We start from the raw sequence: 25363 nt of genomic DNA on the forward strand, positions 1-25363 counted from the left end.
TAGGCAAATATATGACTGGGACAAAGGGAGTAATTTTTTTTTTTTATAATGTTAAAACTAATTTATTCAACCCATTTTACGCTATTTACGTAGGGTTGACCATGTGCTCGATAATAACCGAGCCAACAATAACATGTTATATATGCCAATTCAAGTTGACCCAAAAAACTATATCAAACCTTGTATAACCCGACTTAATCGTAACCGACCTAAATCCCCTGGTTGTCACTTCTTGTTATGTATAAGACAGCCTCGCCTTTGTAAGTTTTATCAACCATCCACTTAATAATGAGCGCTCAAACGTAACATGAAAATTTAATCATTTAGGAGAAGAAAGGCGTGACAAAATAATTTGTGAAATGTTCACTAAAAGAAACATATCGTAATTTTAGGTCATCGATTTTATTTACGTATTTTATCACTTTCATGTACACATTTTCGAGTTTTACCATTCTCACTTATTTATTCGATTTTCCTTCCGATGATCTCCCTTTCGTTCCATAATTGTTTATCAAATAAAAAAATAACCTACCACCTACGACCACCATGCATGATCCCTTCCACCACATATTTAATAACCGTGATTTCATTCCAATGAAAGATACTTGGAGTAAAATTGAGTTGGCAAAGGCTTATAGTGTAATACTCGTCCTTTTAGGGATCCGTTGACCGTCGTTGACTGACCTTAGATACCTGTCTAGACCTTCGGAAATCTTACGAGTTAACCTTGTGACGTAGTAACCCTTTGAGTTCTGGAAACTTGATCTAGCGGAGGCTACTCAATCGAGTAGCTCAGTCACTCGATCGAGTAGAGGCCACTCGATCGAGTAAGTTACATACTCGATCGAGTAACGAGAGTTCAGCGGGGAAGTATAAGTCGTGATATCATGAAAACTAAATCATTTCATTTCCTTTTCTCCTAAACCTAGATGTCATCATATCTCTATTCCTTCACCTATATTCATCCTTTTGGAGCTTTTAATAGTGGAGACACCATGGGGATGAGAAGCATGAGTCGGGTAGCGGTCTTGTCGCCGGAATGCTATGTATAGGTATGTCATCATCATCATCGTCTTCCTTGGTTTCATTTGTGATTGTGACAGTAGTAATAAATGGTCATACTGTTTGTTATAGGTGGTTATGGTGATTGCTTGTCGTCTTATTGTCTTGTGCGGAATCGCTGCGGTTTGCTAGAGGTACGTTTTCCTATTTGGTACTGTTGGTTGTATAGCATATTGTTTATAGAATCTGGTTGTGTTTGGTGTTATGATTGGTAGTGTGGATTGGTTATAGTTGGTTGTTGTTTTTTTATCTCTAGTTCGCGAGGCGCGTCCTCGGCTGAGTGGAGTCGCTTACGAAAGTGGCTTCACGCCCTTGATTCGCCCTCTGTGGAACCTGCCATAGGAGGGGATGTGCACATTAAGGAACATGTGTTTTCGCTCGGGATTGATGAGCGAGGATTTGGTGGGTATGGCTGCGGTCCCCCACTAGCGGCGAGGATTACTGGTTGCGATTTGTAATCTGGCAGGACTGGACCTTCGGGCAGTTAGAGGTGTTGTGGGTGATTGGAGAAGGGGATGTGTGTATGTTTGTTGTGTCTGGTTTTGTGTGTTCCTTCAGTTACTGACCTTGTGTGGTGTTGTTGTGTTTTCTTCTTGTGTTGTGTCTGCCGTGATCCACTATGATGAGTAGTCGGTCTGAGCGGGTTGATATCTGGATCATAGCTGGGTTCTTGGAGGGTCGAGTCTACCACGAGTCATGGCAGAGATAGTTGCATATAGTTGATAGATGTCACGAGTTATATCTTTTATTTTGTTTAATAACTTGTAATTAAATATAATAGTTCTTTTATCAACATTTGATTTTTACTGTTCCTCGGGCAACCGAGATGGTAACGCCCTTATCTGTTGAGGAAGGTCTTGTTAAGGCTCCTTGGTATATGGGGTGCTACAAAGTGGTATCAGAGCGATGATTTTGGAACCTGTAACTAATGAGCCTAATGAATGTATTGAGTCTAATAAAATGAACCTGGTGTATGTATGTTGGGAGCCCCGACAGTTGCTTGATTTTGGGTGAGAAGGCGCCCTCATTTCAAAATCCTGGGCCAAATATGCTTAAGCCGGCCACATCGAATTGGAATATTGAGTCGAAAATTGTGTGTGTATAGTTGTGTGTAGTATATAGAATGGATACAGTTGTGTATGAGTATGTGATAATATCTTGTATGTGCAAGTGTTGTGATTTGCTGGAAGTGCGTGTGGATATGATAGAGAATGGTGAGAAGGTTGGAGGTTTGCATACGAATATCTTATAATGTGACGGTGATAACGGGTTGTGAATCTTCATATGTGCTTTAGTTATTATTAATTGTCCTATGACGCTGTGAAAATTAATGGATGAATGTTGTTGCATACCCTTGTGAATAGGCGTGATTATGTGAGTTATCTTGTGGTTGTCGGATTGTTGTGAAATGTTAAAACCTAGAGTATATAGATGAGTAGTAAGTGGTAGCTAAACTGTCAAATGGAATGCTTAATGTAGTGTAATCACATGTTGAGCGATTGAATTTGAATATGCGTAATTGAAAGTAGAATAATGTGCTAATATATATATATATATATATATATATATATATATATATATATATATATGGGCGGGTTCAGGTACGATCTGTCTTAACGTACGAACCGTACGAACTAGCTTATTTTGGCACTTTTTTTATTTTTTTTTATTTTTTTTCAGATACACTTTATTTCTTTACTACATACACTTTTTTATTAGATACATTTTATTACCTATGTAAATACAAATTTTTCAACACTAAAATTATAGATGCACTTTTACACTTTTGTGAACTAACTTTTTTACGGATACATTTTATATTTTTTGCGGATACATATGACATTAAAGCCAGATACACATTTTAATATTTCTGGATACACAACTTTATACTTCCGGATACGCATCATATTAATACCAGATACACATGGTTATACTGCCGGATACACATGTATCTCGTATTAATACCGTGTGTATCTAGGGTGGTATTTTGTGTATCCACCCTTCTACCATACTACCACAGCCCACCACCAACTACCGCCACCACCCCCACCGACACTGAACAACATCCTCTCTCCACCACATCCCCGAACTCCGGTTACCCAGCCACCATAAGAGGACCCCATGACCACCCTCCTCACACAACCCGACAATCTACCACATCATTGACCACATAAAATTAAAATTGAAGCCCAGATCTACAATAAACTCAGACCATCGCCAACGACTTTTCCGACAATAAACTCAGATCCGCAACACTGGACCTATATCCAGCCCAGCACCACCGCCCACTTCATCCCCACGACTAGTCAATGCCGGCGAGTACAAGACCACGTCGGCGACAGCCTCAACCACCTTCACGACACCAGTAAGGATTACAAAGTGTTCCAACAAAGTGTTCAGAGGATTACAAAGTGTTCCAACAATTATTGGTAGGCTGTACTTATATTGTGAAGTACCAGTAGATTGAAACAAATCGAAACAATTTTCATCTGCAACAAACTCGTTTTCAGTACAGGTGCAGGTTACATACATGCTAACTCAACACATCTAACCGTCCATTCAACCCAATATATTGTGCTTGAAAAGAACTGAAGGATGAAAAATCAGGTCGGAAGAAGGAGGACCCGAATCTGATACTCATATTTTCTGATTATTGAAAATCAATTTCATTTTAGTAGATCTGGAATTAAACTCACATTTTTTGAGAAAATAAAACAGGCGAGGATAGAACGACGGTTGAGCTTGCATCAGAGATTAGAAACGACGGGGAATCGTGGTACAATGGGCTGATATGCGTTGTGCGTCGGCGGTTTTAAAAGGGACAGAAGATTAATTAGATCGATGAAAAGTGGCCGGAACTTCTGTAGGGTAATATCCGTATAATACCCTTAAATTATAGGACTATAACGTAAATTTAATACGTAATTTACTGTCATAAACGAAAAACAACAATGAAACGATAAAGCATTAGAAATAACCTTGGGTCCTTTGAGATGCGGCCTAAGAACAGAAATCAAAGTAGATTTCCTCCTAATCGTTGCACCCAAGACCGTCTGAGAATATGCCCTTGTGCTAGAAATGTATTCTCTAATTGCCTTGCAATATTGAGAGAATTGATGTGTGAGTTTTTCAGATGTGAGATCTAAGTTTTGAGAGGAAATGTTCTCAAAACCCTAATAATTTTACAAATGAAAATTGATTAGGGCAAAAGGAGAGAAAGCTCTCCTTTTGTTGCTTGGGTTCGGCCGTGAGCCTCAATAGGGGAGAGTGGGCTTTCCACTTTCTCTTATTTTTAACTCGTGGTCCGACTCGAAATTTGCTAAATGTATATGACGCGGTTTTATTATAAATCGTCATCGGTTATCGGTTATTAAAGCATCAACTAATAACACGGATTAGTTGAAATATTAATACATGTCCGACAAAGACGATATTGTATAATTAAATCAATATACATTAATTAAATATAATCGTTTATATTTAATTTACGAATTAACTGCTTAATTCGCCTTAGCCATTATTATTTAATCTGGATTAAATAATTATCTCAACATCGCGTTTGACTAATTATTAGTCAATGACTCCGACTAACTGCTTAGTCAACTTTGGCATCAACATGACTGTATTTTCATACCGTCACATATCTCAAACGTATCCTATAGGTGTGACTTTTAGGGACCAGTTGATCACCGCCATCTGTATGACAATAACGTCAAACTTATCTAGCAAGCCAACCGTTATTGATAAACGTGGACCAACTGATTATAATACAAAAGTATACCCTTTGATCCTTTTAGAGATTTACATGTTATTGCACTACTTGTAGAGGACACCAGCCCCAACAAGCTCCCACTTGTCCGTACAAGTGTATGTGTAATAACGTTATCCGCACTAACTGGAGGACACAGCTCCAACAAACTCCCACTTGTCCGTACAAGTGTATGTGCAATAACCGATTCTCATATTCATTTAAAATTTCTCCCACTCAATGTAAAACAATTTGTAGATCCGGATCCGCAAAGGTCGTATTTTACAATCGATCTGTATCAAGAGTGGTTTCCCCGACTAGAGAGTAACTTAACTGATAAAACGAATTCGTATTCGAGCATGGCCATGCATTTCAGTTACGGCTCCTCGAGTGGCCCTGAGAAATATCGAGTACCTGATAAAGGCTGAATATTTCCTTCAACTCGACTCCTTCCGATCTAAGCACAGCATGAAATGACCCAGAAAAAATCTACTTGGCCCCCTGTTACGGATGACCGTGAGAAAGAAACCAAAGTCACCCAATGTAATACCCCGTATTTTTATATAATATAATTAATTAAACGGATATTATTTTATGTTAATTATTATACATTTTATATCACATTTATGTCGGGAAAATAGTTGAGTCGATAATTAGTTAATCTACCGCAAGTTAATAAAGACGGGTTTAGAAGGAATTCGAAAGGTGAGCTAAACAATTAAACAAAGGACCCATTTGAGCCGCCCAATACGCCACCAGCCCAATTAACCCAAAGCCCATTAACCCTAACCCTAACCCTAATTAAACCTAAAGACTACCTACCCTAATCCCTCAACCCGCCTCCCTCTCAACCCAGCCGCCTCCCTCCTTTCATCATCCCCAACTTCTATCTTCACGCAAAACGAGAGAGAGAGAGAGAGCAGGGGTGGTGTCGGTGCAGCAAGGAAGAGATAGGGATGAATGTCGACGTTCGTGGGCGGCCCTGGTGGTAGCTATGGCGGCGGAAAGGTAAGCAGCCAACTCCCTCCTCTGTTTTTCGAATTAGTGTCGGGTTTTTGGAGGGTGTTGCGTGACTTGGAGAGGTAGTAAGGGTGGTTGTTGACGGGTTATATGAGTAGTGTGGTGAGTGGCGAGTATTTTGGTGGTTGTTGGGGTGGTTGTAGGTGGTTAGGGTGGCAGTAATAGGCGGCATCGACATAGGGGTAACAAACGAGTTTAAATGCAGTTTTCAGGCGAGTTAGACGAGTAGTGTTGGGGTGGCACCACCGTGGACTCGGGGGAGGTCGAAATGGTGGTGCCACTGTGTCTGTGTTGGTGGGCTGACGGCGAGCATAGCCGTGGTGGTTTGACAGGGATTCAGTGATGGTTGCGGTGGTGGTGAGAGGGGAAACAGTGGGTGTTGGTGAGGCACGGCGTGGAACCAGGCCAAAAGAAGGCCACGGTCTGACTCGCCGGCGAGAGTCGACCGTCGTGGGGGTGGTCCGTGGTGGTGGGGTTGAAGTGGGGGACTGACCTGGTGGTTGACACGGTGGTGAGGTGGTGTGTGGTGGTGCGTGAGTGCGTGTGAAGGGGGGTGTGTGGATGACGGGCTGTTTTGGTTTTTGAAGCGGGTTTTCGTAATTCAATCGTTATATTTCGTTATGGGTCATATTCTTAATTAATTAATTAATCCCCGAGTCTTCTAAATAATTTATTTGAGTTAATTCCCGAGTACATTAAAATAAGTAGAGACGGGTTTGAGTCGGGATTGTTGAGTTGTTCAATGTTTGATTCGGATTCTTTAATCTTATAATTCATTTATTTATCATATTAATTATCCAATTTAATTTCCGAGTCAGTTAAATAATTCAAGTCGGGTTTTGAATCGGGTTTGTTGAAAGTTGAAAAATTACTATATCGGGAAAGTTTCCATTTTTAGGAAGTTCTATCATTAATAACCCTCTATCTTGGGAACGGGAATAGTGAAGTAATTGTTATCATTATTTATCTTTCGAGAGCGATTTCGTGATGAAATATTGTTGGGCATCTCCATTGGACCGCTTAACTACTTAATTGGATTTGTTTGGCACTTGAGGTAGGGGAAACACACTTGACTCCTTACCGTATTATTGAATTGAGTTGACTTGTTTGTGTTCTATATGACCAAGCTAAGATCGTTGACTTGTTCGTGGTTGTGATTGATGTTATGTTTCATGTAATGAGGTGGGGTTGACTGAACTGTTAGTGTTGAGTATGTTATTCCAATCTTTTGATAGCTGGCATGATTTCATTCATTAATATACACATTGTGTTGCATTGTTACTGTTGAGCATTGCATATGCATTGGAGTTGGAGGATGGTGTGGTGGTGACGATGATGAGATATGATGTGATGTGGTGATAAGGCCCAGTCTGGTTCTGGGACAGACTTGCCCTGTGTCCTCCGCAACGAGGGCGGATCGACTACGGTCGATATATATAGTCTACCGGGGATCGGTATGGTGGGCGTGCGGGGTTGTGTGATGAGTTGAGGTGGAGATGGAGGTGACGGAGTATCATGCATATCATATTTACTGTTTTATTGTTTTCCCTACTCAACCTCGTGGTTGACCCTGTGTATTCGTGAACACCTGTGATGAACCGTTTTATGGGGAGCAGACTTGACAGGTTTATGAGATAGGACGGGAGCTGGATGGGCGTGAGACACTGGATCGGACGACCTAGTAGCTAGATCATCATCTAGAAGACTCCACTTTTATTTACGTCAGTTCTTGTAATTTTATTTAAAAGGAGAATTTGTAATAATTGAGTTAAAATATTAGATAAATTGCCTTGGAGTTTAATTTGTTATTCACTACCTCGGGAAACCGAGATGGTAACAGTTCGGTTTATTAGGGAATGTCTTGCCAAAGGCTCCTTCATAAACCGGGGTGTTACACCCAAAATCTGCCTTAGTCTCAAGAGACAGTCGATAGTCAAAAGAATCGACTCTTAGGATCACCATGGAGGTCCTATCCACGACCGGGCACCGAATGTTGTAAAACATTTAGGACTCCACGTCGATGTCACAATTGTGTCCTACGAAATATCCGTATAAATCGCCTCTGTGATTGGTCAGTCAACCTTTTGACTTATGGCTCGTTGAACCCACCATCAACCAACGTCACAAAATAATTACCTTGAGTTATCAGCTCACGTGGGCAATTAAGGACCAAAAATATAATGTTTGTTCAGTTCACTTTGTGGTGTTCAAAATTGTCGTACAAAACCACATGAAAAACAAAATATATAAATATCAAAACGATGATGTCGTATAGAGTACATAAGGGAATGAATCTAATCCATAAAAGAGTACTACAACTTAGGAACACGTTTAATTCCCATGGAATTAACGTGCCCTTCATGCTTATCTTGTCGTAATGGTTTAGTGAGAGGATCTGCTATGTTATCATCCGTAGCAATCTTTTCTATCACTACTTCCTTTTGCTCCACGTAATCTCGGATTAGATGAGCTTTCCGTTGTACATGTCTAGACTTGTTGCTAGACTTTGGCTCCTTAGCTTGGAAGATGGCACCTCTATTGTCGCAATAGATGGTGATCGGGTCATTCGAACTAGGCACTACAGATAGTCCTTGTAAGAATTGACGCATCCATATCGCTTCCTTTGCGGCTTCGTGACGCGGCATAGTACTCGGACTCGATCATAGAATCTGTTTGTAACACTTTGTTTGGAACTCTTCCAGCTGACTGCAGCGCCATTAAGAGTAAAAACGAATCCAGACTGAGATTTTGAGTCATCTCGATTCGTTTGGAAGCTAGCATCTGCGTAACCGGTTGCGCATAGCTTTTGATCGCCTTCATAAGTCAATGCCCAATCTTTAGTCCTCCGTAGGTACTTAAGAATGTTCTTGACAGCCATCCAATGTAATTCACCTGGATGCTGTTGGAATCGACTTGTCATACTCAATGCATATGCCACGTCCGGACGTGTGCATATCATGGCATACATGATTGATCCTATAGCCGAAGCATAAGGAATCCGTGTCATGCGCTCTTTCTCTTCCGGTGTCTCTGGTGCCTGAGACTTGCTCAAATGCACCCCTGGAGCCATAGGAAGAAACCCCTTCTTGGAGTTAGTCATGCTGAATCTCTCTAGGATTTTGTCTATGTAAGACTCCTGACTGAGAGATAACATCCGTCGTGATCTATCTCGATAGATACGGATGCCCAGAATTCTTTGTGCCTCACCCAGATCTTTCATCTGGAAATGGTTTTTCAACCATACTTTCACCGAAGTTAAGAGAGGTATGTCATTCCCAATCAGGAGTATGTCATCGACATACAATATTAGGAAGACAATCTTGCTCCCACTCGACTTGATATAAAGACATGGTTCCTCGACCGATCGAGTAAATCCATTTTCTTTAATCACTTGGTCGAAGCGATGATTCCAACTCCGAGATGCTTGCTTAAGTCCATAAATGGAACGCTTAAGCTTGCACACTTTCTTAGGATGTTCAGGATCGATGAAACCTTCGGGTTGTACCATGTACAACTCTTCCTCCAAATAACCGTTTAAGAAGGCGGTTTTCACATCCATCTGCCAAATTTCATAGTAATGAAAAGCGGCGATCGCTAAGATAATCCGAATGGAACGCAGCATGACTACGGGTGCAAAAATTTCATCGTAGTGCAAACCTGGCACTTGGGTGAAACCTTTAGCAACTAGTCGTGCTTTATAGATATCTTGTTGACCTTCCACAGAATGCTTTATCTTGTAAAGCCATTTGCATTGAAGGGGACGAACCTTAGCAGGTAAGTCAACAAGATCCCATACGTTGTTCTCATACATGGGGTCCATCTCGGATTGCATGGCCTCAAGCCATAGCTTAGAGTCCGAACTAGTCATGGCACCTTTATAGGTCGCGGGTTCACTACTCGTTAAGAGTAGAATGTCATCTATGTCATGTTCCTCGACCATACCTATGTATCTGTCCGGAGGAATAGAGACTCTTCCCGACCTCCTAGGTTCCTCAGAAATATTCACCGCAGCCGGGATTGAAGGAATTTGTTCCTCCAATGGTTGCTCGGTATTTGGTTCTGGAATCTCCGACAGGTCGAAGGTTCTATCACTCTTTGCATTCTCGAGAAATTCCTTCTCTAAGAATGTCGCACTAGCCGCAACAAAAACACGTTGTTCGGTTGGCGAATAAAAGTAATGACCAAGTGTTCCTTTAGGATAACCTATAAAGTATGTCTTGACCGATCGCGGGCCGAGCTTATCCTCGTGTCTCCACTTGACATAAGCCTCGCAGCCCCAAACCCGTATAAAGGACAAGTTAAGGACCGTTCCCTTCCATAGTTCATATGGAGTCTTGTCAACACTTTAGACGGACTTGGTTAAGTATTAGAGCAGTGACGAGAAGAGCATAACCCCACAATGAGTCAGGCAACACGGTGTGACTCATCATGGATCGAACCATATCAAGTAGTGTTCGATTTCTCCGTTCGGACACACCATTCAACTGAGGTGTTCCAGGTGGAGTTAACTGTAGGGCAATCCCACAGTCCTTAAGGTGTTGATCAAACTCGTGAGAAAGATACTCGCCACCACGATGCCGAGCGCGATGTTTTAATCTTTCGCCCAGATGGGTTACTGTACCCGATTCTCGTATTCCTTGAATTTCTCAAAGGATTCACTTTTGTGCTTCATTAAGTAGACATAGCCATATCTACTTAAATCATCCGTGAAAGTGATGAAATACCTATAGCCTTCTCGTGCGGTGATTGACATAGGCCCACATACATCCGTATGTATGAGTCCTAATAGGTCAGCAGCGCGCATTCCAACACCTTTGAAGGAAATTCGAGTCATCTTACCGATGAGACATGATTCACACGTGCCAAATGATTGAAAATCAAAGGCCGAGATAGCTCCATTCTTTATGAGTTGTTTTACGCGTTTCTCATTAATGTGTCCCATACGGCGATTACCATAGATACGTTTGATCTTTGTCACCAACCTTTAACTTTTTATTCATTACGTGTAATATTTCGGTGGTCCGATCTAAAACATAAATTCCGTTCATGGAGACTGCCTTGCCATAAATCATATCGTGTAATGAGAAAATGCAAGAATTATTCTCTATTACAAATGAAAAACCAAGTTTGTCAAGTGCGAAACCAAATAATGTTTTTCCAAAGACTGGGTACATAATAGCAGTTATATAAAAATAACTCAAATCCGCTAGGAAGCTGGATCACGTGTGTTCCCCTCGAGACGGCAGCCACTCGTGCTCCATTCCCGACACGCAGGTCCACCTCACCCTTTACGAGGGGTTCGATGTTTCGGAGCCCCTGCACATGATTACACAGATGAGAACCACAACCAGTATCTAGTACCCAAGTTCCGTAACTTGCGTGGTTAATCTCAATCATATGAATAAAAGTAGAAGAGAAAGAAGACATACCAACAGGTTTAACGCGACCTGCTTTTATGTCCTCATGGTAAACAGGACATGTACGCCTCCAATGCCCAGTCTTGTGGCAATGATGGCATTCCATGTTATCGGTTTTGCTCTTTGTCGTGCCTGATGAGTTACTTGCCTCACCAGGCCCACTCTTACCTGACCCTGACTTCTTGAACTTCGGTTTGCCTACTGCTAGGTCTGCTTGAGCTTTGCCCTTACCCTTGCCCTTGTTTGTCACAACGAGAACATCTTGTTTCATGCTCCCACCGAACTTCATGTCCTTCTCGGTGCATGCGATAAAGGAGTGCAGTTCATGGGGACTTTTCTTCAAATCATTCATATAGTAATTGGCTCTAAAGAGCGCAAAACCATCGTGGAGTGAATGAAGCATGCGGTCAATCACAATGTTCTCGCTGATTTTACAATCAAGCGCCTCCAGTCTCTCGACATTCTCAATCATGCTGAGAATGTGTGGGCTAACCGGTTGGCCCTTCTGGAGTCTCGCATCAAAGAAGCGAGTGGTATGCTCATAGGTCACGATTCTCGGTGCTTTCGAGAATTCCTTGGTGAGCGTGGTGAAAATCTTGTTTGCACCTTGGGCTATGAAGCGTTTCTGCAAATTGGATTCCATTGCAAAAATGAGTACGTTTTTAATCGCACCCGCTTCCATGACGAAGTCGCTATACGTGGAGACCTCGTTAACTCGAGCCGTGGGGCCTGGGGTTGGCGGGAGGGGCTCGATCGATACTTGAGCTTCCCGTCGCGGTGGCGGCATTCCGTAATGCCGCTTCCCATTCCGCGAAGTTTGATCCATCATTCTTGATCTAGTAGACGATTCATCGATCATAAAGATCCGGCCGGACTCACGGTCCAATGTGGCACTTGGCATTGGGTCATCGAGGATGCCAGCCATTATGTTATTAGCAGTTTAAAAACGTGATCTACGCTGAAAAAGAAAGAAAAACAAAACGAAATAAGCAATTCATCGAGGTGATTTAAGTCTATTAAAATTCATTTTAATCGTGTAGACTCATTGCACTTGCATAATTGATCTCCCTCAAGAATAATACAAGTGATCCCAAGACTCAATTTCTGTAAATTGATAAGCCAACTGTTTAGCTAGTTCTTCCGTAAAAACTCTTGGTCGATAGATTTCCGTAAATCCTATCTATAGTCCACCATAATCACGGGATCGTATTTAGTGACCATAGTGTTGAGATAAAATAGGTCAATCGGTTCCAACTTACCCGACGTAGAAGGGGTCATATTATGCCTACCGACGAAGAAGGGATTCATTGGAGTTTGACCTATAAAGACTATTCTCAATTTTTGGTTATACGAGGAAGATCCCATCAACTTAGTTTAAATTCATTTTAAGTGAACGAATAACTAGCATTACGTGAATGAATTAACTTAGGTGATGGCTTAAAATGATCGTGTGACATAAGAATGTCATAGAAAACTAACGCGTGACCTCTATATGAGTCAGTTTTCATGCAAATATTAGATGGTTTGGTTTTTAGGCGGAATATGATGCAATCTATCGTTACGATAAAATAAATAAAAGAATGCAAAACGTAAATAAAAAGTCCTAGTGTGGCCTATCCTAGTAAAAAGAACATAATACAACTTTGGAATCCACCGTTGGACCCGAGAAGCTTGTCTTGATGTTCCATCTTTTCCATGCAGCGGGAGTGAGCATCCGGTCTCCATCTTTAGTCTTCTCAAAAATTACAATTAAAATTTACAAAATATAAACCTATTTACATTCTAAATAATAAAAAAACTGTAATTACAATGAAAAACCAAAACGGAGATACAAGATCTCAAAATACAACCAAGACCGTGTTCCATCATTACGGTAACACGTTTTACTAAGGCCACACTAAGTTACAACCGTTTGTAAAATAAATAAATACGTAATGTAAGCATTTAAAACATTCAAAATAACGATAAATAAAATGCATCAACTAAAAACAAATTCATTCGTGACATAATTCCGTAATTATGTTAAATTTATCCAAACCACCTTTAATGATTAAAATTATGTGACAAAACCGCTTTAATCAACTTAATTTTAATCCATGATAATCCGTTACTTTAAATCGTTTTAAAATAACTAAATGATATATAAGTGAACCGTTTCACTATCAAGCGAATGCATAAAATCCGTATTATGCACAAATTGGCCGGAAAAAAATAAAAACACAAAATTTTTTTTTTTTTTTTTTTTTTCTTTTCAGCACGGCAAGGGGAAATTTTTTTTTTTTTATTTTATAGAAGCTCAAACCGAGAGCAACAAACCCCCAAAAAAAAAATCGATTTGACAAAAAACACAATTGTAATTTAGACATTATCCGTATAAAATTAAATCTACAATTGTCAAAACCATAACATATTGCTAAAAAGATCAATGATAATAACAATATGCAAAATCAAATCGAAAACAAGACCAATCGATCGAGACACTAACAGTCCTCGATCGACTGATCAGACCTGAACAGTCCGGCTGACTTTTTTACAACAAAGACGAAAAAAAAAATAAAGAGCCGTGTACAGCAGGTCACGGTTTTCAAAGCACACACAAAAAACAAAAAGCAGCCGTGAAGAACAGGTCACGGTTTTCAAGGCTAAAAATATCGATTCAAATCGTTTTATGAAAATCACAAAGAAAATTTTACGTGGCCTCTCTCTGATACCACTTGTAGGGTAATATCCGTATAAAACCCTTAAATTTTAGGACTATAACGCAAAATTAACATGTGATTTATGGTCATAAACGAAAATACAATAGAAACGATAAAGGTAAAGAATCAACCTCGGGTCCTAGTGCAATTCGGCAAAATGAATAGAAATCAACGTAGATTTCCTCCTAATTGTTGCACCCAAGACCGTCTGAGACTATGCCCTTGTGCTAGAATGTATTCTCTAATTGCCTTGCAATATCGAGAGAATTTTGTGTGAGTTTTGGTAGATGTGAGATCTAGGTTATTGAGAGAAAAGTGTTCTCAAAAACCCTAATATTTTTGCAAATGAATTGCTTAGGTCAAAAGGAGAGAAAACTCTCCTTTTGTTCTCTTTTGGTTCGGCCGTGGGCTAGCAATGGGGAGGGAGTGGGCTTTCCACTTTCTCCTCATTTAACTCGTGGTCCGACTCGAAATTCGCTAAATGTATATGACGCGATTTTATTATAAATCGTCTTCGGTTATCGGTTATTAAAAATATCAACTAGTAACATGACTCAGTCGATATATTAATACTTGTCCGACAATGACAATATTGTATAATTATATTCAATATACATTAATTAAATATAATCGTTTATATTTAATTTACGAATTAACTGCTTAATTCGCCTTAGCCATTATTATTTAATCCGTATTAAATAATTATCTCAACATCGCGTTTGACTAATTATTAGTCAATGACTCCGACTAACTGCTTAGTCAACTTTGGCATCAACATGACTGTATTTTCATACCGTCACATCTCTCAAACGTATCCTATAGGTGTGACTTTTAGGGACCAGTTGATCACCGCCATCTGTATGACAATAACGTCAAACTTATCTAGCAAGCCAACCGTTATTGATAAACGTGGATCAACTGATTATAATACAAAAGTATACCCTTTGATCCTTTTAGAGATTTATAAGTCCTTACACTAACTGTAAAGGACACCAGCCCCAACAATTATTAGTCAATGACTCCGACTAACTGCTTAGTCAACTTTGGCATCAACATGACTGTATTTTCATACCGTCACATCTCTCAAACGTATCCTATAGGTGTGACTTTTAGGGACCAGTTGATCACCGCCATCTGTATGACAATAACGTCAAACTTATCTAGCAAGCCAACCGTTATTGATAAACGTGGACCAACTGATTATAATACAAAAGTATACCCTTTAATCCTTTTAGAGATTTACATGTTATTGCACTACTTGTAGAGGACACCAGCCCCAACAACTTCGTCTCCGGCAAGAGGTTTGACGGCCGCCGGTGATAGCTGTCTGCGAAGGGTGGTGGTAGATGGGTTCACGGGGAAGAGAGATTGAAGAAGAGAGAGGATGAGTGATATTGAGTTTGGGTGCAGATTTTGTTTGAGAGGATAAAGGGAGTGTAATCTTGGCCGTGGATTATTTAATCTAAGGGGGTATTATTCAGTTCGTACAGTTCGCACGTTAATTTAGTTCGTACGGGATCCTGATTCTATATATATATATATATATATATATATATATATATATATATATATATATATATATATATATATATATATATATATATATGTTCATGTGAGTTGAAGCAAGTCATAGTTGAATTATTTTGTAAAATGTTGGTATAGGATGGAGTAATATATATGTGCAATATTCGGATGCGATAGTTGTGTTGCATTTGAGTTAGTACTAATGGATCGTAATTGGATGAAATAATCAGTGATGAGTTGCAAATACACCTTGGACTCGGAACGAGTTGGTGTTTTGCAGGAACCGTTAACCGAAATCGAAACTTTTGACCTAGTTCTTAACCTTATTCGACCGAGTACGAGTTCCTACACGACCAAGTAGACCTTACTCAATTTAGTAGTTGGGTTGTTAGATTGAAATCGTAGGAACTGCCAGCGGAAACTCGATCGAGTAGAGGTCACTCGATCGAGTAATCGAGTCACTCGATCGAGTAGGTTGCTACAGTACCCGTATTATAACGGGATTCCTATGCTTTCTTTGATTCATTCATTCTTCTTATTTCTTCTTAATTCAAACCCTAAATCTCTAAAATTCCCTTTTCTCTCTAAGTTCTTGGCTTGACTTGTTGCAGCACTTTCTATACTCTAGGTTTTGGAGGTCGTTTCCTATAATTTTTAGCCCCATGCCCCATACCCTTACACACTGTACAGGATACTGGCCGCCATTCATAATTAACCCTCACCTCCACTATCTTCCCCAATTCTTCATCCAGAAATTTTACCTTCTCTAGTAGTGGTTTATCAACCTGTAATTCAACCATCACCCTAACAAAACGTAATCTAGTTTTCTCCTGAGTAGCTTTATCTCTCTGCACAAACTTCCCAACCAGACCAGCTATACTTGGCAAGCACTCTCCCCGGAACTTGATAGGAATTCCAGAGAGGCGTACCCAAACAGGCACCACATCCACTTTCTCCTTGACTAAATCAACTTCTACAGTCCATGGTTTGATAATAACCGGCTTGTTTTCAAACATTAGGTGACCAAAAGAGAGCACAGCCTCCCTATGTTCTGCTTTCTTAAATCGGACTAAGAATATACCATTATCCATAAAAGACACCCTGTCAATGTCAAATTGAGCCCAAATACTGTAAACAAAGTCCTCTATTACCTCCCATGGAGGGTTAACACCCAAGATGTAACAGTAAATAGCATTGTTCCAGAAATCTACCTCAGTTTTGACATCCGCAGGGGAGAATTGAAGTAAATCAGTGAATTCCTCCTCTTCATCAATAGTCTCCATAATTGGGATGTCTTTACCCTCTTTACGAAGAAACCATCTAGAGTTGTTCAGCTCGTCTGCTCCTTCATCTAAGTTCAGCACTGAAATCCCTGTCAATTCAGCCATAGTCTTAATCGTCCTCGCATCAGCTGAACCAGGCCCTGGTGCTACTCTTTGACTCGGAAAAGGCTCACCTCCTGCAATTTTCCCGACCCCCGTCCTCACCATAGGCTGTTTTGATTTTTTTTGGTGTTTTTGATTTTGTTTTAGAGGATGAAGGTCCCTCATTATTTGGAGAATCACTAAATACCATATTTGCCATTGATCCTAACTCAGATTAAGCTGGAGAAAAATTAGGGTTCTTAGGTCCGTTTTCGCTTTCTCTCTCTACCATGTTTTTTCCTAAAATTTTTCCCCATTTTCTTCTAGCTTCTCTATTTAATTAATTATTTTATTTTAAGGAAATTGACCATCTTTTAGTCTTCTATAAATATTTAGGAAAATTATCAAGCATCTTCTTTCTTTTAGTCTTCTTGAAATTGAACATCTTAATTAATTATTTTATTTTAAGGAATTTGACCATCTTAATTAATTATTTTATTTTAAGGAAATTAACCATATTTTAGTCTCTTACAAATGTTTAGGAAAATTATCAAACTTCTATATAATTTAATTTAACCCAAACTATATAATATTTGCATTAAGATCCCTTAATCGGGTTCATCACACGGTGCTAGTGATTTAGAACTATATAGTATAATTAAATTGTATAACTTTCTTTAATTACATTGAATTCTCTTGGTTTCTAGATTTAATATATAGTATTGATACTGTCTTATTGTTTATTTGCTTTGGAATTTTAAATATTGTACTAAATTTGTTGCATTTGCTGCTATTGAACGAAAGAGAAAGAGTTGGATATCAGATTATCAGAGGACTTTGTTTTTATCGGTTTTTATTTCACGGATGGTCGTGCAAGTTCTTGAAAAACTACAAGAAATAATCGCCTTTCAAATAATATTTGTAATTTGCTTTAATATTTTATACATAAACGTTCTTTAATTTTGTAAATTTAAGGCCTCATATTTTGTTTTTTTGCACCAGACCTCCACTTTTCTTGAGACGGCCCTAACTTAACCCCAACCCGATGTAAACCAACCCGACCCATAACCGACCCCAATGAGCCGATTGCCAGCTCTAGTCGAGACCGGAGCAGCCGTAAAGAACAAGTTGCAAGAATAAAAAAATGCCAACGCTATAGAATTATACGAGTAGTAGAAGGTCGTCATGGCATTTCTGACTTGTGAGTAGTAGATTCACACTATTGTCCGCGTAAATTTAATGTACGTCCTAACCAACTCCATACCCGTATTAACTCCCTGCCTCTTTTTTCTCAATTATCTTCACATATATACTATATATACAATCGAAACCCCATCTCATTTTGACACACAAATAACACTTCACTTTTATTATTGTGTTACTTAGGATATTTAAGCAATTCTTTTACTCTCTTTTCTCTAGTGTCATTTAATTTTGTCAAAAGTTATGGACCAAAAGATTTGGTGTTCAATTTTTGTAGTGATATTAGTAATGGTGACATTTAGTGGAGTGAATGGAGATCCACTAGTGCCATGCTACTTCATTTTTGGAGATTCCTTGGTTGATAATGGTAATAATAATAATATTGTTTCTTTGGCTAAATCTAATTACCTGCCTTACGGTATTGATTTCCCTAGAGGACCGACTGGCCGATTTTCGAATGGGAAAACCACAATTGACGTCATCTGTAAGTTCTTAATACCCTAATATGAATTTATGCCTTTTCTTCTGTATTTCGTAATATATTTTATAGCAACTCACGTAATTAACATAATATTATGCATGGATGATAATTTTACCCTAATCATGAAAATGGGTGGTGATGCATGCAGCTGAGCTTCTGGGATTTGACGACTATATTCCACCATATTCACAAGTTAGTGGGCAACAAGTATTAAGAGGGGTGAATTATGCATCTGCAGCTGCTGGCATTAGGGATGAAACAGGCCGACAGTTAGTAAGTCATTATTTGTGTTATTTCAATTCACTTATTACATCTTATATATCAATAAATGTTACAATGACTACCATGCTCGTAACTCGTAAGGGTATATATGTATAATAAATGTACCTCATAAAACTCATAGTTAAGATATTGTAGATCCAAATCATTCGAGTAGTTACTCTTAAGAAATTAAAGTCGGATGTTTTCTACAATAATTACCGTAACTGCGACTTACTCTGTACATGAAAATTTTTTAGAGTTTTTTCTCCAAAATAATGTTCAATAATTATAAAGAAATTAACGTAGTTGGGTTCATTTAAAAGAATAATATATACGAAAATGTGTTCACCTAGGATAGGGACATGAAGCTATACCACATAGCAAGTCCCAATTGAGTGACTTGGGCTTCAGTCGCTTGGTAGCTCAACGACCTTAGTGACTTGCAAGTAATTAGAAAAATATAAAAGAAACTGAATTTGGAGCAAAGTGGCTTAGGTTAATTCTACATGGTAAAGTTAATTACAAAAAAAAAAAAAAAAAAAAAAAAAAAAAAAAAAAAAAAAAAAAAAAGTTTTGTTACTATAGCGGAGTCAGGAGTTGCTTAGTGGCTAAGCGACTTTCCTACGGTATTAGTCTAACACTAGAAAGGGTAATAGTCTAACCCATAACAATTAATGATGGAGTATAAATTTAAGAGAAGATACATGGGTAATGAATGCAGGGAGGAAGGATAACATTCGGAAGGCAGGTAATAAATTACCAAAACACAGTGTCACAAGTGGTACAAATACTAGGAAGTGAAAACCAGGCAGCAAGTTATCTCAGCAAATGCATTTACTCAATTGGACTTGGTAGCAATGATTACCTTAACAATTACTTTATGCCCACTGTTTACCGTTCTAGTCGACAGTACACTCCTCAACAGTATGCTCAAGTTCTTCTCCAACAGTATGCTCAGAAAATTAGGGTAACATTTCTCAACTTCATTATTAATTCAGCAAGCTAAATTTTAATGAATACAAATTCTTGTTTTAAATTGACCATTTTCGTCTTTTTACAAAGACGAGATTTTGTGACCATTTTAAATGTAACCACAATGTTTTAGCTAGTTTTACGGCTTAATTATGACTACTTAGTTTAAAAAGATCAAATGATCCGTCTCAAGGGAGACCAGCTGATGAATGAATACAATATTTTATTTTCCAAAAAATTTAAATTTTTGAGTTCTTAGTAGGTGGCCCATGACTTCCTATTTTCGTCACTGATTGCCGATCTTTTATTAAAGAAATTCACATAGTACTCTAGATATTTGACATTTTACACGTGGTATATGTCATTTTAAACAAACAAAAACTTTGAGAATGAGTGTAAAAAACCGATCTTTTTTTCAAACCAAAGTCATTTAAGTCGGTCAATTTGAAAATAATATATCCTAGCATTATCTGGAACTTGTTCTCAAGATAAAATTACTCCCTTTTTTGAAACTTGTTGCTAAAATTACTCTATTAAGTTGCATTTTTTACTAAAATTGCTTCAAATACCACTTTAAGTGAGTTATTTAGTCTGTTTTTGGAGTTATTCCGCTTGTGGCTTAGTCAATCTATACTTTGAAAGGTATAACTATGTAGACAAATGTAGGCGGAGTTCAAAAACATGGAAAATAAGTCAACTTAAATTGGAGTTTTGAAGCAATTTTAGGAAAAAATGTAATTTAAAGGAGTAATTTTAGCAAAAAAAAAATACAGGGAGTAATTTTTAAAAACAATTTTAAAAGGGAGTCATTTTAAAAAAGTTGATTTCAAGAGGGAGTAAAATCTAGTATAATCTTTTATTAACTCATAAACATGTAGTCTGGTGTATTGGTGTGTTAAAATACTAGTTTAGATCTCGCGCAATGCATGCGTGGTATATATAGGGTTGTTATTTTTAGCGTGTTTTAGTTATAGGTTAAATCGAGACGTTATTAATTTTCATATTTCACGCCTAAGTATTTTGATTGGAGGAAAAATAGAAAGCAAATGTGTCTATTAAAGATGTCTATTTATAAATTTTCTAAAAAAAAAAATCATCATATAACTTAATAATATGAGCTTATAGTTTTATTTTCTACAGGTAATTATGCGCTCAATCATTAATAATAGCTCCAAATTAAAAATTTAGCAATATATAGAATTTATGAGTACATCAAATTTATTTTATTTTAATCAATAGTTATATTTTGTTAAACAAAATTATACTTTGATGAAAAGAAAATATGATAAAAATAAATAATGGTTAACTAGTATAGACCCCGTGTAATGTATGCACGGTATCTATAGAGTTTTACTTTTCAGTATATTATTTATGGAATTTAAGTTGACAATTTATTTATTTTTCATGTTTCTCCTCATTGTATTTTGATTAGAAAAATAAAAATTTAAATCTTAAGAAGTAATGAAATGAGTATTTTTTGGGAAAGTTTTTTTTTTTTTTTTTTTTTTTTTGTTTTTTACCGAGAAATTAATGATGTTAATTTACGAATATTTACTAACAACATATTTTTAGCCGCAACTTTTTATCATAAAAACTCAATGAATTTTTAACAAATATTTACTAATAACATATTTTTTAGCCACAACTTTTTATCATAAAAAATCAATAAATTTTTATCATAAAGTTTTTTAAAAAAAGAATTTGTTTATCATAAAAAAATCAGAGATAAATATGTGCAAAATGTGAAATATTGAATGTTATAAATATTTAAATACAAAAGATCATGTTCATTTATAATTTATCATGTCCATACCTATAGCCTATAAGTTATAGTATATGCTAAAAATAGCAAGCATTATTATAGGAAATATATTTTAGGCGGGAAAAATTGAAGTTTCGCCAATTCATTTAGTAAATAAGGGATGGAAGAAAATCAATCTTATTTGTTTCTTTAATTAAGGAAGTGCTTTTGGAGGGAAAACATTTCATAATCCTTATTCTTTTAGCATAAGGGGATTCTGGTTCAAAAAAGGGTACCACGTGTGCAAAGTGACAAGTAAAAAAATATCGTATACTACTGCCTCCCAGTCACTATAATGTTCCCTCTTTCCCGAAACGGATTATTCAACTAATGTTCCCCTTTCTATTTTTAGAAACTTTTACCCTTATTTTATTCATTTCTCTCTCCTATCACCAAAGCCCACACAACTCTTTTACTCCTATTTTATTACTTTTCTTTATGTTTTGGCCCCACAATTCTTTATTTAATTACCAATAATTCATCCCTCTCTCATATCACCAACCTACACAACTCTTTTACTCCTATTTTAATATTTTTCCTTAAGTATTGTGCCCATATCAAATGGGAACAATATAGTGACTGGGAGCGAGTACTATTTACGTGCATTTCCGCCTATTTTTTAGGCATTGTTTTTTAGGGGAGAGCATTGTAATGGCATTCAAAAAGCAACTTATGCAAATTTGTGGGCATATATAAATAATCAATTTTAATATTGAAAAATAAAATGCAGATATTGTACAACTACGGGGCAAGAAAGTTCGTATTCAATGGAATAGGACAGATAGGGTGCAGCCCAAATGAGTTGGCTCAAAGAAGCCCAGATGGGAAGACATGCGATGATAGAATTAATTCTGCTAATCGGATTTTCAATGCTGGCCTTAAGTCTCTTGTAGACCAACTTAACAACCAATTTTCTGATGCTCGATTTATATACATTAACGTCTATGACATGTTCCAAGACTTGATTAACAATCCTTCCGCTTTTGGTATGTCCTCTATTTTCCACTTTATTAACTACATATTCATATCAATAATACTATTACACTAAATATTTGTTACGGGAATTTCAGGCTTCACCAACACAAATACTGGATGTTGTGGAGTAGGGAGGAACAATGGTCAAATTACGTGTTTACCCTTTCAAGCACCTTGTCTTAATAGAAACGAATACATATTCTGGGATGCATTTCATCCGGGAGATGCAGCAAATGTAATAATTGGGAGGAGGTCATTTAGGTCACAAAAGCCATCAGATGCTTACCCTTTTGACATCGAGAGGTTGGCCCAAATTTAACCAGTGTTAAACTTGATCATCTATATTAAACAAGAATGATTGTTATAGAGAATTATCGTATACTACAGACACACATTTTGATTCTCAGTTTAAACCATTGTTTAAGAAACTTTTTTTTTCTTGTTTTTGCTTTTATTTCTATCCTCTTCTTTTTGTATTATAAGAAACTAGTTTTAACCCGTGCAAAATTACACGGGATTGCTTATTAAACTTGTTTTAAATAGTGTTTGACTAAATTTCAAAATTTTAAAAACAGAATTTCATAAAATTATATTCTAAAGTTATAGTGTGTTTTTTTTTTGGAAGAAAGGAGCAATGTATAAATAAACAAACAAAGTAAAGTTAGGAGTACATCACGGGGGGTTGAGCACTTGTTAATGTATATAAATCGAGCATCAGAAAATTGGTTGTTAAGTTGGTCTACAAGAGACTTAAGGCCAGCATTGAAAATCCGATTAGCAGAATTAATTCTATCATCGCATGTCTTCCCATCTGGGCTTCTTTGAGCCAACTCATTTGGGCTGCACCCTATCTGTCCTATTCCATTGAATACGAACTTTCTTGCCCCGTAGTTGTATAATATCTGCATTTTATTTTTCAATATTAAAATTGATTATTTATATATGCCCACAAATTTGCATAAGTTGCTTTTTGAATGCCATTACAATGCTCTCCCCTAAAAAACAATGCCTAAAAAATAGACGGAAATGCACGTAAATAGTACTCGCTCCCAGTCACTATATTGTTCCCATTTGATATGGGCACAATACTTAAGGAAAAATATTAAAATAAGAGTAAAAGAGTTGTGTGGGTTGGTGATATGAGAGAGGGATGAATTATTGGTAATTAAATAAAGAATTGTGGGGCCAAAACATAAAGAAAAGTAATAAAATAGGAGTAAAAGAGTTGTGTGGGCTTTGCTGATAGGAGAGAGAAATGAATAAAATAAGAGTAAAAGTTTCTAAAAATAGAAAGGGGAACATTAGTTGAATAATCCGTTTCGGGAAAGAGGGAACATTATAGTGACTGGGAGGCAGTAGTATACGATATTTTTTTACTTGTCACTTTGCACACGTGGTACCCTTTTTTGAACCAGAATCCCCTTATGCTAAAAGAATAAGGATTATGAAATGTTTTCCCTCCAAAAGCACTTCCTTAATTAAAGAAACAAATAAGATTGATTTTCTTCCATCCCTTATTTACTAAATGAATTGGCGAAACTCCAATTTTTCCCGCCTAAAATATATTTCCTATAATAATGCTTGGTATTTTTAGCATATACTATAGCTTATAGGATATAGGTATGGACATGATAAATTATAAATGAACATGATCTTTTGTATTTAAATATTTATAACATTCAATATTTCACATTTTGCACATATTTATCTCTGATTTTTTTATGATAAACAAATTCTTTTTTTAAAAATCCTTCCACCACCTCAAATCCTCAAATCCTCAGGACCTCAACCCATTCCACTTGAAAAGCTGTTCCGTTCACATAACAAATTAGAGATAAATTAACAACCCTAACTCTCACACTCCTAGTCTTTATCCACACCGCCTCTTGTTAGACATATTTTCATTCCTTCCTTCAAAACTCAAAAGTTATTTCATATTAAACATCTCTCATTAATTTATTTTTACAGCCCCTCTCTTAAAAATTCTTCTCAAAACTAAACTTAATTTTTCAATTGATTAAATTTCAATAACATTATTAACACCTCGATATGTATGTCGAGGATCCACGCATGTACCCCTGGTTGTCGACAAAAGCAATAGTTATTGGTGATTTAGGTTTTTATATTATATTTGCTCAAATATAATTATCTTTTTTCATAATTGTTTTTTAAAAAAATCTAGATTTAAAATTTTTTGTAAGTATATTTCTACTCTCAAATCAGCAAATCTTTTACTTTTTTAAATCTTTTTTTTTAAAATTTTTCTGTGGTGTATTAATTTATGTGGTGTGTGAATTATTAATCTAAAAGAATAATTCGATGAATGAGTTTGATCAAATTATTACTCTCTTTAATTGTGCGATTTCTTTCTCCAGCATATGATATCTTGGACGAAATTTATCATAGTTGTTTATTAAAAATTAATTTTTTTAGTTGTTTCACATTATGTAGTTAAATTGAAATTTTGTGTGATTAATTGGATAAGTAAGATTATTTTTCTGATTAATTTATCGGATTAATTGTTTAACACTAAGATTAGTTTGCATTTTTGGTTGCATTAACAGATCTGGGCACTTGCAGTATGATTTATTATAAAAACAATTATTGTGCTTTATTATTATTGTTGGTATTGTAATTTATTACGGAGTATGTGTAAAAATTTAGACTGAACTATTCTTGATTTAAATTATTTATTAATATTTACGTACAAAACCTAAGCGTAAATATTTACGTACAAAATGGTTTTTTTAGAAATTAAATCCAGATTCTTTGCGGCGGGTTCCATCTTTACTGTTTTTTTATAAAAAAAAAGGTTGAATATGGTGACGTGGACGAA

The 25363-nt window shown here is 36.9% G+C and overlaps 1 protein-coding gene across 2 annotated transcripts; it reads left to right on the top strand.

Annotated features, from left to right (window-relative positions):
• The first annotated feature begins 18200 nt into the window (after positions 1-18200).
• LOC141630076 (GDSL esterase/lipase At5g45670-like) lies at positions 18201-22928 on the top strand. Of its 2 annotated transcripts, none has more exons than XM_074442956.1 (5): positions 18201-18521; positions 18667-18791; positions 19501-19746; positions 22283-22538; positions 22623-22928. In XM_074442956.1, exons 1-5 carry the CDS (start codon positions 18281-18283, stop codon positions 22844-22846), a joined length of 1092 nt encoding a protein of 363 aa, XP_074299057.1. In that variant the 5' UTR covers positions 18201-18280; the 3' UTR covers positions 22847-22928. The 2 variants fall into 2 exon arrangements, with proteins under 2 accessions (XP_074299057.1, XP_074299060.1); XM_074442959.1 differs by having other exon boundaries at positions 18757-18791.
• Positions 22929-25363: the final 2435 nt, after the last annotated feature.

Source organism: Silene latifolia, chromosome 2 (genome assembly GCF_048544455.1).
Source record: "Silene latifolia isolate original U9 population chromosome 2, ASM4854445v1, whole genome shotgun sequence".
In the NCBI taxonomy this organism is placed as follows: domain Eukaryota; kingdom Viridiplantae; phylum Streptophyta; class Magnoliopsida; order Caryophyllales; family Caryophyllaceae; genus Silene; species Silene latifolia.